Source organism: Tamandua tetradactyla, chromosome 2 (assembly GCF_023851605.1).
Source record: "Tamandua tetradactyla isolate mTamTet1 chromosome 2, mTamTet1.pri, whole genome shotgun sequence".
NCBI lineage: Eukaryota > Metazoa > Chordata > Mammalia > Pilosa > Myrmecophagidae > Tamandua > Tamandua tetradactyla.
In genome coordinates this window covers 114,581,569-114,601,367 of record NC_135328.1, presented here as the reverse complement: position 1 = coordinate 114,601,367, position 19,799 = coordinate 114,581,569, and the positions used below count along the sequence as shown (strand labels likewise).

General features: G+C 37.3%; 1 protein-coding gene and 1 pseudogene across 1 annotated transcript; one reads left to right on the top strand and one right to left on the bottom strand.

Moving 5' to 3' along the window:
- The first annotated feature begins 1,252 nt into the window (after nucleotides 1–1,252).
- On the top strand, nucleotides 1,253–8,619 carry LOC143673697 (interferon omega-1-like). The gene has a single exon (XM_077148536.1). The coding sequence runs from the start codon at nucleotides 5,169–5,171 to the stop codon at nucleotides 5,730–5,732; it is 564 nt and encodes a 187-aa protein (XP_077004651.1). The 5' UTR covers nucleotides 1,253–5,168; the 3' UTR covers nucleotides 5,733–8,619.
- On the bottom strand, nucleotides 2,595–3,123 carry LOC143657135 (interferon alpha-2-like; annotated as a pseudogene).
- Nucleotides 8,620–19,799: the final 11,180 nt, after the last annotated feature.

The following is a 19,799-nucleotide window of genomic DNA, read 5'->3' as shown; positions in this document are numbered from 1 at the left end:
AGTGTGGTATTGATTGCCATTGATCGCCCTAGAATCTAACTAGCAAAGCTCAGTTCTACCATGTTGATTGTTTGTGCTCACCGGCATGAGGAGACTAAATGTAAGTTGATTAATTGTAACCTTAAAATTAAAATTGCTGCATCTTAAAAAAAAAGCAGCTTCATCAGAAAAGCCATAGTCAAATATAGGACATAGTTGAAAAACAAATCCTGTGCAGTCTCTGGGATTCATCAACTGGAATTTGACTTGGGTCTTATTTAATGCCTACTAGCCAGTAATGCCTATGATTTGACAATAGGTTTCCTTGGAAAGAAAATCATGGATCATTGAATATATGCTTTTTTCCAGTGAGTAGAAATCTGTTTGGATTTTTTTTTTTTTTGGTTATTTGGGCATTGTAAACTTTGATAGAGATTGCCTTGAATATGTAAATCACTTTGGGGTGTAGTGCTTTCTTAAGAATATTAAGTTGTCTAATCCATGAACATGGGATGTTTTTTCATTTACCTAGGTCTTCTTTTAAAAATTTCTTTTAGCAATGTTTCATAGTTTTTGGTGGACAAGTCTTTCACATCTGTGATGGTTAGTTTCGTGTGTCAGCTTGGCTAGCTCATGGTCCCCAGTTTGGGCAAACAGAAACTGGCCTGATTGTTATTATAAAGGTATTTTGTGGATTTAAATCATTAGTCAGTTGATTGCATCTATAACTGATTACATCTATCGTCAACAAAGGAGCTTGCCTGTGAAAAATGAAAGATGATTCATCCAATCACTGAGGGTTTTAAAGGGAGAATTGATAATTTCAGCATTCAGAAAGAAGCATTTCTATTTCTACCTCAGACAGCTTCTCCTGGGAAAGTCATTAAAACCTTCAACAGAGTTCCCAACTTGTGCCATGCCCTATGCAACTCAGACTTATCTGTCTCCATTGTCATGTGCATTAGTTCTTATAATATATCCCTTGATATATCAATGAAAATAAACACATAAATATGCATCCAGTTCTGTTTCTCTGGAAAAACTTGACTAATTCAACATCTTTGGTTAAATTTATTCCTAGATATTGTATTCTTCTAGCTGCTATTGTAAACAGCATTGTTCCCTTATTTCTATTTCAGATTGCTGATGTATAGAAACAAACTGACTTTCGTGCAATGACAATTTTGTACTCAACAAGTTTTTTGAGTTCATTTATCACCTCTAGTACCTTTCTTGTGGATTCTTTTGATGTTTTATATTTAAGATCATGTCATCTGACAATAGAGATAGTTTTCCTTTCTAATTTGAATGGCTTGTAGCTTTCACTTTTATACTCTTCAGTTAACAGAATTAGAAGTTACCAACCTCTATCCTTGGAGATTGTGGGATGTCCTCATAAATTCTTGTGAATGATAGTGAGCTTCCTTGTACAGTCTCCTATCTAATCAGGATTTGATTACAAAAGGACACTACATGCTAATCAGAATGCAATTTCAGATTGAATGTTGTTTTGAGTCTAAGAGGTGTGTTTCGTCTTTCAGAGATATACCATTTGTTGATCTTTCTTCTCCTTCGCTGTCTAGAAGAACGTAAGCACACAGAAGGCAGGTGTAAATTTTTGTTCAACTTTGTGTCCCTAGCACCTATCACCACACCTAGTATAAAGTACACAGCAGGAGCCCAAATTCCTTATAAGGTGAGTAATAGTAAAATGGTAAAAATGCCACCAATAATTATTCATAGGTGAACTTTCAGAGTCAAATGAATAACGAATATTGAATTATGTCAAAAACTAAGAGATCATTACAATCTAAAGTATAATTTTTTTTATTATAGGGATACATTATTCAATTTTACACTTGATATATTTGGAATACAGAAGAAAGAAATGAAAGAACAGAGCCTGGTCACATATGTAGAGCTTAGTCTTCCTTCCTCAGACCTCTCCCACACTCTCTGCAGTCTGCAGATAGTCACAGAGCTAAGGTCCCTTGGCTCGTTCAGTTCATTCATTAGCATGTGAAGTATCTTATGCTACAGCCACAAAGCAGATGATTGAGCCCAGGCACTGAGCTTTTCTCCACAGATCTCTTTCTATCACTAAGTTATGGATTGGGATATCAAATTCAATACCTCTTCAAAATGCCCATCATAGCAAGGAAATATTTTTTAATTGCATTTATGTCCCATAATTTAAAATCTAACAGTATAGTCTTGTACAAAATACAATATTACACAAATGTTTTCTGGACAATATATACTTAAATACTGTGAACAGCATAAATATGTCAAATAATGTAAGTAACTAAGTAAATATTACAAAAGTTTTTCAGTTATAGCAAATGAAAGATGCATATCTCTTTTCTAATCATTATAGTTTTATAAGGATTCCATAACTTCACCATGACTTTTTTTTTTTTTAACATGGGCAGGTACCGGGAATTGAACCCGGGTCTTCTGGCATGGCAGGCAAGCATTCTTGCCTGCTGAGCCACCGTGGCCCACCCACCATGACTTATTTTTAATCTGGCATAGAACAGTGATGAAGATTTCACTCTCAGCATTGGAAGTAGCAATTCAGTCAAACAAATGAAATTTTGAAAATCAACAACTTTTTATTTCCAGAGGTTTCCATTGAACTTGTTAATGAAGAGAAAGCACCTTCTGATTTCAACCCAGACCACCTCCCAGACACAGGAACTGAATTGCTTCTCTTTCAGATATAGAAGAATTCCTTGGAAGTGCCTCCTCACCGCCAGTCTGGAGTTCTCATTTCCCAGGGGTGTCTGATCTTCCTTCATTTCCTTTTCCAGTCATGTCTCCAGGTCATCCAGATGCTGATGAAATCTAGTGAGGAATGTGTCCAGCTGGGTCTCATCCTAAGCCCCAGAAGAACCACATGTATGAAGAGGTTGAAGATTTGCTGGAACAGCTCAGGCAAGACAGTGGTGGCATCTTCTCAAACTGGTTCCCATCCACGAGTACGGGAGGAGATCGGAAGTCATTCCTGTCCTTTACACATGACAGGAGGGAGATTCTCCCCATTTGACTCACCAGTGTGAAGGGTTCCCGATGGCTATGGCTTCCAGGCAGGACACAGACCAGACCACAGGTGGGGAAGGGGCAGAGTCTCGGCAGAGCCATCAGCACAGAGCCTGGAGGGCCCCTGGGGAGCTGGTGACTCTGCAGAGCTGCCTGGAGAGGGAGCCTCACCGCAGCACATGGTGGGGACACTTGGTGCTCACAGCACACAGACCTTCATTTTCTGGGTTCTTCCATTTTACCCCTTTAGTTTTCCTTTGTACTTGGATGTGTGTGTCTGTGCGTGCGTGAAGTCAATTAAAAAATGAACATTTATCGACATGGGTACCTGATGGGGGACTCCAGAGTAAGAAGTGCCAACATAGTATCCACCACAGCTTTTAAATGTATTTTTACACATCTTCTTGGTTTTACCTGGGGAGAAATGTCTAGGCAGTGTCAGAGAAGGGGGAAAATTCATGAACAAAAAAGTGACTTTACTGGCTTAGCATGAATTATTAGAGTTCATGCAATGAAGATTTTTTTTCTTCTTATTTTTTCTTATTTAAACCTTTCCTCCTTCTTTAAGAAAGAAGTTGCATATGGACCTCGAAATTATACATGAATTAATCTTTAACTAATTGAAGATATATTTACTTTCATAATATTGTTGGAGAACAATATCACAGGTATCATTTGTTAAAAAAAATTGTGGGAAAAAAATAAATTGTGTTGCAGCTAGGTCCTGACTTCCCTAAAAGACATTCAAGTGTGTCTGTGATTCTTTCTGTTCTCTTTAACTTCAACCTTTAACCATGAAAGGTTTCCCTCACTCATCATGTGGCAATGCAGATAATCTCATCTCCTAAATATTCTATTGACACATGATTTCTAACCACATTCTTGGGCAATTGTTGAGCCTGTAATGGTACTCAAAGCTTATCATGACATTATTGAATTTGTAAAGTACAGATTTATTTTACAATATTAATATTAATGGCAGCCATATTTTGTTATATATAGGCTTTCAACAAGTGTTTCATAAACAATTTCATTGCATCTTCAAGTTTCCCTTTGAGATATTGCCATTATGGTTATTTTATAGATGAAGAAACAGAAAACTGAGAGAGGTAACTTAACTTATCATAAGTTTCAATTTATTATATAAGTGGTGGCTATTCATAAAGTGGGTATCCTTCCACCTTACTCTTTAGCCTTCTCCTTTAGCTGCTCTCTGCACGCTGGTAATGAAGTAATTGATCTAACTAGTTGTTTTGCCTCTGATTTCCGACTGGGCTCTAAGCTCCCAGAGGGCACTAATAGTGTCCTTAGAGCACTATCCGTCACAGAAGCAGCAGCTAAAGCAGTTTCTGTCCCATAGTAAGTACAAAAAGGAATAAATATTCAGAGGATGAGTAACCTAGCATTCAGGCCTGTTGAAAACATGTAACCCCTTAGGCAATAGTGTGCTTTAAGAGTCAGCTGCCTTAGGTCAAGAGCTGTGTGCAGCTACAATAGTCTCAGCCACAGACTGGGTTGAAACTTGCTGTCCTGCAGAATGCTTAACCCCTGGTCTGTGTTTCTATAGTCAGTTGTGTTATATTGTATTTTCAGAAGATGAGACCATATTTCCTCTTTTTTTAATATTCTGCATCTACTTTCCATTTGCCTTAGTGCATTGCTTTTTCATGACAGCTTACTTTTACTTTCCAGGAATGTTTAAAGAGAGAGGATATTCTGACATCTTGAAAATCACACTGAGAATGTTACTTATTTTTTTTATTACATTTTCTCTTCCTTTGTTTGCAACAAACTTCAAAGTGAAAAGGGAAATATTACAAAAGCATTAGGAAAACCTTTAATCAGCAAAAAGACAAATACCATAGAAGAGGGAACAATTTTTAAAGTATGTAAAAAAGTGAAAAATAATAGGTCACAGTCATTATTTTGATAGAGCTAGAAAAATGGACTAGGCTGGACAACATCTCTGCCCAAAGTAACAAGCCCAGTTGATATATTCTAACTACTTGAACACCTGGACAGTAGCAAAAGTTGCACTTTACTCCCCTGAAGGGCAAGTTAATCATGCAAGAAGGTCCTCAGAGAACCTGGTTTGAAGCTCACGGTTCCCCATCTCAACCAGAAGAGGGTCTCCTTGGAACTCACCAATGGCTTTTTCAGTCCCTTCACTGATGGTGTTGGTGATGATCTTCTCCAGCCCCATCAGCTCCTTCAGCTGTGACCTGCCTCAGAGCCTTGATGTGGGAAAGCAGGAGACCCTCACAATGTTGGGACAAATGGGGAAGATCTCCCTTCTTTCCTGCCTGAAGGACAGAACTGACTTCAGATTCCCCCAGGAGATGGTGGAGGCCAGCCGGGTCCACAAGGCCCAGGCCCTGTCTGTCCTCCACGAGATGCTCCAGCAGATCTTCAGCCTCTTCCACACAGAGGCCTCCTCTGCTGTTTGGAGCACGACCTTCCTGGAACAGCTCCTCTCAGGACTTCACCGCCAGCTGGAGGACCTTGAGACCTGTTTGCTGCAGGAGATGGGAGAAGAAGAATCTGTCCTGGGAATGAAGGACCCCACACTGGCCCTGAGGAGATACTTCCAAAGAATCCATCTCTATCTACAAGAGAAGAAAAACAGTAACTGTGCCTGGGAGGTTGTCAGAGGGGAAATCAGGAGACGGTTTCTCTTCATTCATGTGCTCACAGGAAAACTCAGGAAGTAGGAAGGAAACTGATTCCCAGAGATGGACATCCAAGCTCAGACGTAATGTTTCAGTCATTTCAAAGACAATTATTTTTACTTCAGCTATAAAATAATTGCATGCAAAATTAGCAAAATTTTATCAGTATTGTTAGGAATTTATATGCCCAAATATTCTCAGAATCTTGCGAAGTGTAACTAAGCCTTGTACCTGAACTTTATTTCACAAAATATGACTTATTTATTTAAAGATTTCAAGTAATTTACAATTTTTATGGTTTTTAATTTATATGTTCTATTTTTATATAAATTTATGTTCACCTTTGCTTTGTAATAAATATATTACTGTTTTAGAAGTTTAGTAAGTTATTATCAAATTTGTTTTAAGACATTTCTGTTCTTTAAAAATAAAGGACTTCCAAGCAGTTCGACGGTGGCTCAGGGGCAGAGTTCTCACCTGCCATGCGGGAGACCCTGGTTCAATTTCCAGTGCCTGCCCATGCAAAAAAAAATAAAATTATAAATAAATAAATAAAGGACTCCCCCAAGGTGCTAATTCTGTAAACTGAAAAGGAAACTATGCAATGCAGTGGATTCATTCATTCTTTCATTCATTCATTCAGTGACCTTTGAGAGAGAATCTTGAGAAAAAGGTAAGCACTTGCTGACCTTCTGGAGTTTACATACAGCAAAGGACATGGATGTAAAAAAGTATTTAAAAAATTAGTTACATTTGGGATCTGGGCTACAAAGGAAAAGCAAAATATGCCTTAGCAGTGAGTATCATGGCAAGAACAAACCATTGGCCCCTGTGGAAATTCCAGTGGGATCTCACAGGCTCAAACAAATCCCTGGGGATGTGTCTTTTCCCTGTCCTTTAGATGATGTCCTTGTACATCTTTGACAAGATGGTCATGAAGAATCCTAGTCTTAGATTCCATACCTTAACCATCCAGGTGGAAAAAGTTCTGTTTGATATTCAAGAGCAATTCCTACTAATGATTCAGATTTCTTGACTTGCCCATCCTTGGAAATCAGGACTGTGGAGGCAGGCCACCCTTTCCCACATGGTTAATATTTCTTCCATGGAAGAAAGATGTGTTACCAGAGTTATGTGGAAGAGAAAGTGTAAAGACAAAGCCAATTGATGGCACATAGATTATAACCATTATTTGTCTATGGTCTACAAAGATTCTTATTCCCACTTACTTGTAACAATATAATGCAATTATATCATAACCAACCAAAAACACCCTGACCATTCTACTTAGAATGGGATTACATAAGTCTCTCACTGGGTCGCTAAATACAGGGCCTAGTGCAGGATTTCTTAAGGATTTCACAAGCTTTGCAACTTCTGAGAACATCAGGTAAACAAAACTATAACCACTTTCCAATTCCTAAGTAGATGGAAAACAGGATAACTGTAGTGAAACTTCACAGTTAGAATATGAAAGACTGGTAACACTTTAAACAATGATTTTAAGCTAGCAAATCTGTTAGCTTGGTGAACAAGGATGGAAAAAATGTTTCTACATTTTCTCTATAAACACCAGTGTGCAATGTCCATTCATGACCCTGCTTTCAGTTCTTCCAAGTATAACCTAATAATGCGTTTACAGGATCATATGGCAACCCTATACTTAGCCTCCTGCAGGAAACTTTTCCTCTCTTTTAAATTGTTTTTCTTCATTTAGAGAAAATTTTCAAGGTTATCCCTCATATCAGGCCATCATTTCTGATCTGTCATTTCTTTCTCTCTGACACTGGTTACTTATTTATTTATTTTTTTGGCATGGGCAGGCACTGGGAATCAAACCTGGGTTTCTGGCATGGCAGGCAAGAACTCTGCCACTGCTCCTCTACTGCCCACCCTCTGACACTGGGTTTTAATTCTGCTGTTGTATTTTTAGTTTCCTTGCTACCTTCACTTCTTAGCCTCTATTGTTATCTCATTCTGTTATATTTTCTTCATGTGGAAATATGTGAATATGAGTCCAAATAGAAGCCTAATCATATCCTGCCCATGCCTTGGACTGATGCTTTGAAGAACGATTGATTAACCCTTATGTTGTCTTCCTTCCATAAGCAAACACATCTTGACTCGTAATGCAATCTTATCTAAGAGGCAAAAACATGGTAATTTCAAAGTTTCATCTGTGAGGACATCAGTAGGGAGCTAAATTTGTAATAGATCCCCATTTTTCTAGGGGAAAGGTTTTGCAGCATATAGTCTTTGTAATGCCAAGCACAATCGGAGGCAAGCATAAGTGCACATTCTATTGCTTCAAGGGAGAGGATTCCTTCCTCCATGTGGGTGATTTCTACTGTCACTGAGAATGTTACTTGGGACTCTGTGTGTGTGTTTGAGTCAATATTTACTTACTGCATGATCCAAAAGATCATTTATTCAGCACCTCACGCAGGAGTTGAGATTCTAGGAGACTTGAAATGCCGAGGGAGCATGATTCCCCTGAAGTGTGGTGAGAGTGGGTCATATGGTAGAGATATGAAGGAGGCAATTTCCCAGAGGAAATTATTTAAATATATTTCCTGTTATCAAATTATCTTATGTTTCCAATATACTCTTCTTAATCACGATGAATTGGTCTACTAATGCAATTTTGAATTATGTCACCTTGGAAAGCATATGGACTTGGGGAAAGATCAGTTGGGTTTGAATAGTACAGATAGCACTGTACTTACTAGTTTCTACAGTCTGCTGCTCTTGCACATAGTACGTGCTCAATAAGTGATAGTTATTTCTAACTCACAGGCAGTAAAGGATAAGTTGTTGTAGTCTAATGTGTGATGATTTTTGTTAATGATTTATAAATAGTTTAAGCTATTTCCTGTTTAAAAAAATTACAGTGCCCCAGGGTGTTAACCACCAACTTGCTCTTTGCATGGTATTTCCTATTTTATCTGATCTTTCTTATTTTTCCACATTATTTTTACAGAAAAATAATATTAAGCTAAAATTTCAATACTACCATCATGTTTCTGTTCATATTTTATATATTTCTAGAAATTGCTATTTTTTTATTGTTTATATTTTAGTTCCATGACTTAATTTATTTATGAATTCTATTTGTTTCCATATATAATCGACCTTGTCTTACAAATTTAACACCTCTCCATTCCATTCTTATGGGTATTAATATTAATCATTATCAATATCTCATTGATAATATCGCGACCTCTACTTCTTGCCCATCTTTTGCTTTCTTTTTTTTATTTGCTTTTAGTCATTTCCCTCTATTGAGAGTAATAATGGGGTTGTTTTTTGAACTGACCAAGTGTTTTTTCTTTCATTAGGGAAGTTCAAGTGGTTCATTTTTAATATCTTAAGCTTTCTGTCTTTGGTTCTTGATTTTATTGATTTATGTTTTACTTTTACGTTACCTTTATATGTGTTTACATTTTTCATTTCTCTTTCAATTCTCTAATTGTCATTAGTTTAAAGACAATGTATTTTATAATCAATTTAAATTAAATTTTAATTTAAATATTTAATATTTAAATAAAATATTTCACCAATTTTATCTCATTCTATGGCTTGCTGCAGTTCCTTCTAGGGCTGTTACTTTTAGTCAACCTGGTAAGTGTGTGTAGCAGACAGGATATGAATAGATATACCTGGGAATTCATGTTCTTATATAAACAGTGAGAAGGTTGAAGAAGATAGTAATTAGAAATTGATTCCTGACTGTATTATTCTGATCACAGTAATACCAATTTTGAATGCTCTTAGAATGACAGTAATTTGATATAGTGTGCTACATCAAATATAGTGCCATATTACAAACGTATTCTTAGAAATTTTCAGAATTTTTTTATGATGATAGTATTCATGATTTACAATGGAAGAAGGAAGAGTACCTCCACTGATGAGGGGAAGGGAGAGATGTGGGGTGTACATACAATGGAATGTTGAGCAGCTGTAAGAAGGAATGAAGTTATAAGGCATGCAACTAAGTGAATGGACCTTGAGGACAGTATGTTGAGTGAAATAAGCCAGAAAGGAAAAGACAAACATTATAACACCATATAATTAATATGGACTAACAATAATGTACGAACTCTGAGAATCAAATCCGAGCGCATAGGTTATCAGGTGACGGTTTATTGTAAAGGTTCCTAGATTATAAGCACTTTAGTAGTCACATATATTCCTGAGTTGTAACAGTTATTTCTAAATTCTGAGACACTGAGCTCTGTGTGTATAACCTGGTTATCCCTGGAACTTTGGTTATTTGTGTGACACCTGAGACACCTGAGACTCAGCACTAGAATTCTGCAGCTATGAAACTCAGCATTACTTATACAGCAAATGTTAAAAAAAAAAAAAAAGCTGAAAAAGAGATCAGACTTCAATTAGAGATATGACAAGAGATTTTAAGCATTATTCATTTTCTCTGTTCCTTGTCCTCAGCTTTGGAATCTTTACATAGTGCTACAGCTCTGAGTCCAAAATATGTAACCCAGTAATGACATTCCTTTGTTCTTCCTCATGCAAAAACATTTTTAAATTTGTACATTTAGTCATTATCATTATACACTCTAGGCATTCCTAGATTATACCATCTCAATCTTTATCGTCTATGTTTCTTTGTGATTTCATTTATACCTCCAGCCCTCCTCCCTCTATCATTCTCACATTCAGCTTCATTCAGCATTTTAACATAATTGTATTACAGTTTGGTAGTATTGTGCTACCATTTCTGAGTTTTTGATATTTAGTCCTGTTGCACAATCTGTATCCCTTCTGCTCCAATTACCCAATATCTTACCCTATTTCTATCTCCTGGTGGTCTCTGTTACCAACGAAATATTCCAAGTTTATTCACTAATGTCAGTTCATATCAGTGAGACCATACAGTATTTGTCCTTTTGTTTTTGGCTAATCTCACTCAGTATAGTGTCCTTAAGGTCCATCCATGTTGTTACATACTTTGTAACTTTATTCTGTCTTACAGCTGCATAGTATTCCATCGTATGTATGTGCCACAGTTTGTTTAGCCACTCATCTGTTGATGGACATTTCGGCTGTTTCCATCTCTTGGTAATTGTAAATAATGCTGCTATAAACATTGGTGTGCAAAAGTCCATTTGTGTCCTTCCCCTCATGTCCTTTGAGTAGAGACAGCATATAGATGTCATTAATCCATTCCACCAGTCTATGTCTTTTGATTGGGGAGTTTAATCCATTAACATTTAGTGTTATTACTGTATGGGTAGTACTTTCTTCTACGATTTTGCCTTCTGGATTTTATATGTCATGTCAAATTTTCCTTCTTTTTACCTTTATTCATAGTCTTCCTCTCTACACTCTTCTCCACACCTCTCTCTTCTTTCTTTTCATATCTGTCTCTAGTGTGCCTTTTAGTATTTCTTGCGGAGCAAGAAATGGTCACAAATTCTCTCAGTGATTTTTTGTCTGAAAATGTTTTAATTTCTTCCTCATTTTTGAAGGACAATTTTGCTGGATATAGAAATCTTGGTTGGCAGTTTTTCTCTTTTAATAATTTAAATATTTCATCCCACTGTCTTCTCGCCTCCATGGTTTCTGCTGAGAAATATATGCATAGTCTTATTGGGTTTCCCTTGTTTGTGATGGATTGCTTTTCTCTTGCTTCTTTCCAAATTCTTTCTTTCTCTTTGACCTCTGACATTCTGATTAGTAAATGTCTTGGAGTACATCTATTTGGATCTGTTCTGTTTGGGGTATGCTGCACTGTAATTTTAAAGTAATTTTAAGTCTTTCATAAGAGTTGGGAAATTTTCAGTGAGTCCCTGCTCATATTTTTCCATTTTTTTCCTTATATTTTCTTTTTCTTTTCGGATTTCAGATGTTCCATCCTCCAGTTCACTAATCCTATTTCTGTCTCTTGAAATCTACCATTGTAGGTTTTCATTGTTTTTTTCATCTCCTCTACTGTGCCTTTCATTTCCATAAGTTCTGTGATTTGTTTTTTCAGACTTTTGATTTCTTTTTGTTCATTCCTTGCCTTCTTTATATCCTCCCTCAATTCATTGATTTGGTTTTTTATGAGGTTTTCCATGTCTGCTTGTATATTCTGAATTAATTGTTTCAGCTCCTCTATCTCATTTGAATTGTTGGTTTGTTCCTTTGACTGGGCCATATCTTCAATTTTCCTAGTGTGATTTGTTATTTTTTGCTGGCATCTAGGCATTTAATTACCTTAATTAGTATATTCTGGAGATTGCTTTCACTTCTTTTACCTAGGGTTTTCTTGCTGGATGAATTTGTTGTCTGTCTATTCTTTGACATCCAGTTCAGCTTTATCTGGGCCTCTAGCTTAGGTTTTGTGTAACAGAGAATTTTTCCGTTCTGTTTTCTTGTTTCTTGTCCTGCTTGTATGGTGCCTCCACCCACCCCACCCCACCCCACTTAGGAGGGTTTACTTAGGTATTATAGACCCCAGCCGGATTTTCCCAGATGGAATTGCCTCTTATCAGGAGAAGAGCATCACCTGCATCAGTTTTCCCTGAGAGGAAGACTCAGCAGTTTGAAAGACTTTCCTGTGAAGTCTCTGGGCTCTGTAGTTCTTACCCTGCCCAGTAAATGGTGCTTGTCTGCCTGCAGGTCCCACCAGCATAAGATGATGCAGTATCTTTAATTTTGGCAGAATCTCCCTACTGGGGGCATGGTAGAGACAGAGAAGAGGTTATAGGCTGCTTTGAATGGCTTCGAAGTACCAAGCCCTGGTGTCTACATTTCTTAAGGGAGGGATTCCATCTGAGTTGGGCCTCACCCCTCCCCTGGGGAAGGCACAGGCTCCAGACAAGCCCTCAAATGAGCTTGTTTCTGCCTATGCCTGGGGCAGTTGCAGCCTGAGAAGTCCTGCAGCTGTATCCAAAGGCAGTCAGGCCTTTGTAGTAACACAGCCACAAAAACCTCTGTTTCCTTTTCTTTTTCTTTTTCCATCAGCCCTGCCCCCTTGGCACCGGGGCAAAAATGAGCAACCTCTGCTTTGACCAGGTTCACCTGAGCTGGGGGCCTATTTTTAGTAGTCAGAATTTGTTAATTAATTCCATAATTGATGTTTGGTTGGGCTCAGCCCCTGCTGTGGTTAAAGTCTCTTTCCTTTTCCCTCTGGGAAGCAGTCTGTGCGGGAAGGGTGATGGCCACCACGGCTTGGGGAACTCATGGTTCTGGGGGGCTCACAGCCAGTCCAGCTGATCCAGATTGGGGTACGCTGTGTGTCCAGTCACTGACATGGCCCCAGAAGCTGTTCTGTACTGTTTCTAGTTATTTAGTAGTTGTTCTGGAGGATGAACTAAAATGCACACATTGTTGAGCCGCCATCTTGGCCTGGAACTGCCTGATCTTTTTTATTTGCTCATTTATTTATTACTGTTTCTGTCTTCTAGGTCCCATGACATCTATATTAGCAAAAATTTGATTTTTCTTGTTGACCGTCAATGCCAAGATCACAGCATAATGCTTGGCCTATAGAAGACATTGAATAAATAAGAAGGAACTTGCTATTGAATGGAGATACTACCAAGTAATGTTCTTCCTATTTTGCCCAGTTCTAGTACTTTCAAATTTATTTTTCACACTATATGAATCTAAATTGTTTTACCAACCGCATAATTTCTGCCTACCATTTTGTTTACCCTCTAAATTTTTTGGCAATCCCTGAAGATAGAAAATTACTGTTCTATGAAAATCTTCCCTGAAACCAATGTCCCAATGAAATATTTAATGAATGCCTTTGTGTCACATCTTGCCCCTGTTCATAAAGTAACGCCTTCAATAATTACAGATTTCAGGTTTTTGACACTTTATTTTCATTTCAATTTTTAAAATATGTGCTTGGTTGAATTTTTATTATTCTCAATTGATTATCAAGGATAACAATAACAGATATCTGTAGGGCACAAATTAAATAACAAGTATGATGTTTCTGTTCTAATAGTTGTAGTAGGGATTACTGTCCTGTGATAAAAGGTAGTAGGCCTGATTATGTGTGTTATGGCCTTAACAGTGGTGGGGATTATTATAACCATTTTGAAGATGAAAATAATGATTCAGGATTTTTAACTTATTGGAAAAAGCAATTTAAATTAACTTAGTCATGTAAAAAAAAAATAACAAGGATCTAACCCAGATTTGCGTCACTTAAAAGCCAGTATGTCCCTTATGCCAGAGCACTTCTTCAGGCACTCAATGAATGATATTAGTGCAGGGTCTCAGATTTGAGACTGTGTCATCACTCACTGAGAGCAGGAGGCCTTGCATGTGAGATTATCTCCGTCATCGATGTTCCTATTACCATCAAACAAAATGGCAAAATAGTACCCTTTTACTCTTGGGGACTATATATTTGAAAATTGAAACTTGAGTTTAGCATTATTCACACATATTTTAAATTGATGTATCATCTGTGACTGAAAGAGCAAACTAGGGAAAGTACGCAAGTGATCTAAAGTAATCAGGAGGCTGTGACTGTGGGTGTTGTGATTACAGATTTTTAAGATAGATTCCAAGGCTTAGTACCTTACTAATGTCTATTTGGTGTAAATCATAGAGCTTTCAAAAAGGGGATTATATCACATTGGCTTAATGTAACAGAAAATGTCCACATGTTCTGTGCCTAGAAAATAATATTGTCCTCTCTAAACAAATTGTGGTAGATCCTTTCTACAAAATCAGTTTACAGACCTGAACCTCTCTCCTCCCATGTGCTTCTTCCTTAGTGATCATTCCTCCTTGGAGCTCTGTTTCACCACAACTAGCAGGCTGCAGATGCTGTCAGGTTTGTGGTGGCCACACAAGACCATCATCTACAAGGCTGTGTTATCCAACTCTGTGTGTTTCTCTGTCTGTGCCACACAGTAGATGTCTTGCTGGTGGTAATGGCTTCTGACTGCTGTGTAGCTGTCTGCCAGCCACTGTACTGCATTGTCACCATGCACCCTCTTTTCTGTGGACAGCCTGTACTGATGATCCAGCCTCTGGCCTGGTTTAATCACTGATCCAATCCCACATCACCCTCCAGCTTCCCTTCTGTGTCCCCCACCATGTGGATGACTCTGTGAGGTGCCTGTGCTCGCACAGGTACCCTGCAAAGACACTTACTGCAATGAGTGGCAGAGAAACGTCTCTGTTGTCCTTTTCACCATCATGCCACTGGGATTCATTCTAACTGCTGTGGCTACATAGCTCAGGCTGTTGGGAGGATGAAGTCAGAGGAGAGAAGGCAGAAAGCCACTGCAATCTGCTCCTGGTATGTTGTTTTCCTTTTTATTTTCCACATGGGCAGGCAATAGGAAGTGAACCCGGGCCTCCAGCATGGCAGGTGAGAACTCTGCCTGCTGAGCCAGTGTAGCCCTGCTGTGGGTTTTTTATTTTGTTTTGTTTTGTTTTTTATTAATTAAGGAAAAAAAAGGAATTAACACAACATTTAGAAATCATTCCATTCTACATATGCAATCAGTAATTCTTAACATCATCACATAGATGCATGATCATCATTCCTTAGTACATTTGCATCGATTTAGGAAAAGAACTAGCAAAACAACAGAAAAAGATATAGAATGTTGATATAGAGAAAAAAATAAAAATAATAATAATAGTAAAAAAAAGAAAAATAAAAAGAAAAAAAAGACACAAACAAACAAACAAGCAGACAAAAAAAAACCCTATAGCTCAGATGCAGCTTCATTCAGTGTTTTAACATGATTATTTACAATTAGGTATTATTGTGCTGTCCATTTTTGAGTTTTTGTATCTAGTCCTGTTGCACAGTCTGTATCCCTTCAGCTCCAATTACCCATTATCTTACCCTGTTTCTAACTACTGCTGGACTCTGTTACTAATGACATATTTCAAGTTTATTCTCGAATGTCCGTTCACATCAGTGGGACCATACAGTATTTGTCCTTTAGTTTTTGGCTGGACTCACTCAGCATAATATTCTCTAGGTCCATCCATGTTATTACATGCTTCATAAGTTTATTCTGTCTTAAAGCTGCATAATATTCCATCGTATGTATATACCACAGTTTGTTTAGCCACTCGTCTGTTGATGGACATTTTGGCTGTTTCCATCTCTTTGCAATTGTAAATAACACTGCTACAAACATTGGTGTGCAAATGTCCGTTTGTGTCTTTGCCCTTAAGTCCTTTGAGTAGATACCTAGCAATGGTATTGCTGGGTTGTATGGCAATTCTATATTCAGTTTTTTGAGGAACCGCCAAACTGCCTTCCACAGTGGTTGCACCATTTGACATTCCCACCAATAGTGGATAAGTGTGCCTCTTTTACCGCATCCTCTCCAGCACTTGTCATTTTCTGTTTTGTTGATAATGGCCATTCTGGTGGGTGTGAGATGATATCTCATTGTGATTTTGATTTGCATTTCTCTAATGGCCAGGGACATTGAGCATCTCTTCATGTGCCTTTTGGCCATTTGTATTTCCTCTTCTGAGAGGTGTCTGTTCAAGTCTTTTTCCCATTTTGTAATTGGGTTGGCTGTCTTTTTGTTGTTGAGTTGGACAATCTCTTTATAAATTCTGGATACTAGACCTTTATCTGATATGTCATTTCCAAATATTGTCTCCCATTGTGTAGGCTGTCTTTCTACTTTCTTGATGAAGTTCTTTGATGCACAAAAGTGTTTAATTTTGAGGAGCTCCCATTTATTTCTTTCTTTCTTCAGTGCTCTTGCTTTAGGTTTAAGGTCCATAAAACCGCCTCCAAATGTAAGTTTCATAAGATATCTCCCTACATTTTCCTCTAACTGTTTTATGGTCTTAGACCTAATGTTTAGATCTTTGATCCATTTTGAGTTAACTTTTGTATAGGGTGTGAAATACGGGTCTTCTTTCATTCTTTTGCATATGGATATCCAGTTCTCTAGGCACCATTTATTGAAGAGACTGTTCTGTCCCAGGTGAGTTGGCTTGACTGCCTTATCAAAGATCAAATGTCCATAGATGAGAGGGTCTATATCTGAGCACTCTATTCGATTCCATTGGTCAATATATCTATCTTTATGCCAATACCATGCTGTTTTGACCACTGTGGCTTCATAATATGCCTTAAAGTCCGGCAGTGCAAGACCTCCAGCTTCGTTTTTTTTCCTCAAGATACTTTTAGCAATTTGGGGCACCCTACCCTTCCAGATAAATTTGCTTGTTGGTTTTTCTATTTCTGAAAAATAAGTTGTTGGGATTTTGATTGGTATTGCATTGAATCTGTAAATCAATTTAGGTAGGATTGACATCTTAACTATATTTAGTCTTCCAATCCATGAACACGGTATGCCCTTCCATCTATTTAGGTCTTCTGTGATTTCTTTTAACAGTTTTTTGTAGTTTTCTTTATATAGGTTTTTTGTCTCTTTAGTTAAATTTATTCCTAGGTATTTTATTCTTTTAGTTGCAATTGTAAATGGGATTCGTTTCTTGATTTCCCCCTCAGCTTGTTCATTACTAGTGTATAGAAATGCTACAGATTTTTGAATGTTGATCTTGTAACCTGCTACTTTGCTGTACGCATTTATTAGCTCTAGTAGTTTGGTTGTGGATTTTTCCAGGTTTTCGACGTATAGTATCATATCGTCTGCAAACAGTGATAGTTTTACTTCTTCCTTTCCAATTTTGATGCTGTGTATTTCTTTTTCTTGTCTAATTGCTCTGGCTAGAACCTACAACACGATGTTGAATAATAGTGGTGATAATGGACATCCTTGTCTTGTTCCTGATCTTAGGGGGAAAGTTTTCAGTTTTTCCCCATTGAGGATGATATTAGCTGTGGGTTTTTCATATATTCCCTCTATCATTTTAAGGAAGTTCCCTTGTATTCCTATCTTTTGAAGTGTTTTCAACAGGAAAGGATGTTGAATCCTGTCAAATGTCTTCTCTGCATCAATTGAGATGATCATGTGATTTTTCTGCTTTGATTTGTTGATATGGTGTATTACATTAATTGATTTTCTTATGTTGAACCATCCTTGCATACCTGGGATGAATCCTACTTGGTCATGATGTATAATTCTTTTAATGTGTTGTTGGATTCGATTTGCTAGAATTTTGTTGAGGATTTTTGCATCTATATTCATTAGACAGATTGGTCTGTAGTTTTCTTTTTTTGTGATATCTTTGCCTGGTTTTGGTATGAGCGTGATGTTGGCTTCATAGAATGAATTAGGTAGCTTTCCCTCCACTTCGATTTTTTTGAAGAGTTTGAGGAGAGTTGGTACTAATTCTTTCTGGAATGTTTGATAGAATTCACATGTGAAGCCGTCTGGTCCTGGACTTTTCTTTTTAGGAAGCTTTTGAATGACTAATTCAATTTCTTTACTTGTGATTGGTTTGTTGAGGTCATCTATTTCTTCTTGAGTCAAAGTTTGTTGTTCATGTCTTTCCAGGAACCCGTCCATTTCATCTAAATTGTTGTATTTATTAGCGTAAAGTTGTTCATAGTATCCTGTTATTACCTCCTTTATTTCTGTGAGGTCAGTGGTTATGTCTCCTCTTCCATTTCTGATCTTATTTATTTGCATCCTCTCTCTTCTTCTTTTTGTCAATCTTGCTAAGGGCCCATCAATCTTATTGATTTTCTCATAGGACCAACTTCTGACCTTATTGATTTTCTCTATTGTTTTCATGTTTTCAATTTCATTTATTTCTGCTCTAATCTTTGTTATTTCTTTCCTTTTGCTTGCTTTGGGGTTAGTTTGCTGTTCTTTCTCCAGTTCTTCCAAGTGGACAGTTAATTCCTGCATTTTTGCCTTTTCTTCTTTTCTGATATAGGCATTTAGGGCAATAAATTTCCCTCTTAGCACTGCCTTTGCTGTGTCCCATAGGTTTTGATATGTTGTGTTTTCGTTTTCATTCACCTCAGGGTATTTACTAATTTCTCTTGCAATTTCTTCTTTGACCCACTCGTTGTTTAAGAGTGTGTTGTTGAGCCTCCATGTATTTGTGAATTTTCTGGCACTCCACCTACTTTTGATTTCCAACTTCATTCCTTTGTGATCCGAGAAAGTGTTGTGTATGATTTCAATTTTTTTAATTTATTAAGACTTGCTTTGTGACCCAGCATATGGTCTATCTTTGAGAATGATCCATGAGCACTTGAGAAAAAGGTGTATCCTGTTGTTATGGGATGTAATGTCCTATAAATGTCTGTGAAGTCTAGCTCATTTATAGTAATATTCAGATTCTCTATTTCTTTATTGATCCTCTGTCTAGATGTTCTGTCCATTGATGAGAGTGGTGAATTGAAGTCACCAACTATTATGGTATATGAGTCTATTTCCCTTTTCAGTGTTTGCAGTGTATTCCTCACGTATTTTGGGGCATTCTGGTTCGGTGCGTAAATATTTATGATTGTTATGTCTTCTTGTTTAATTGTTCCTTTTATTAGTATATAGTGTCCTTCTTTGTCTCTTTTAACTGTTTTACATTTAAAGTCTAATTTGTTGAGTATTAGTATAGCCACTCCTGCTCTTTTCTGGTTGTTATTTGCATGAAATATCTTTTCCCAACCTTTCACTTTCAACCTATGTTTATCTTTGGGTCTAAGATGTGTTTCCTGTAGACAGCATATAGAAGGATCCTGTTTTTTAATCCATTCTGCAGTCTATGTCTTTTGATTGGAGAATTCAGTCCATTATCATTTAGTGTTATTACTGTTTGGATAATATTTTCCTCTACCATTTTGCCTTTTGTATTATATATATCATATCTGATTTTCCTTCTTTCTACACTCTTCTCCATACCTCTCTCTTCTGTCTTTTTGTATCTGACTCTAGTGCTTCCTTTAGTATTTCTTGCAGAGCTGGTCTCTTGGTCACAAACTCTCTCAGTGACTTTTTGCCTGAGAATGTTTTAATTTCTCCTCATTTTTGAAGGACAATTTTGCTGGATATAGTCTTGGTTGGCAGTTTTTCTTTTTAGTAATTTAAATATATCATCCCACTGTCTTCTAGCTTCCATGGTTTCTGCTGAGAAATCTACACATAGTCTTATTGGGTTTCCCTTGTATGTGACAGATTGTTTTTCTCTTGCTGCTTTCAAGATCCTCTCTTTCTCTTTGACCTCTGA

What these genes read in the sequence shown, in the direction of transcription:
- LOC143673697 (XM_077148536.1), top strand. Translation starts at nt 5,169, where the DNA reads ATGGCTTTTTCAGTCCCTTCACTGATGGTGTTGGTGATGATCTTCTCC.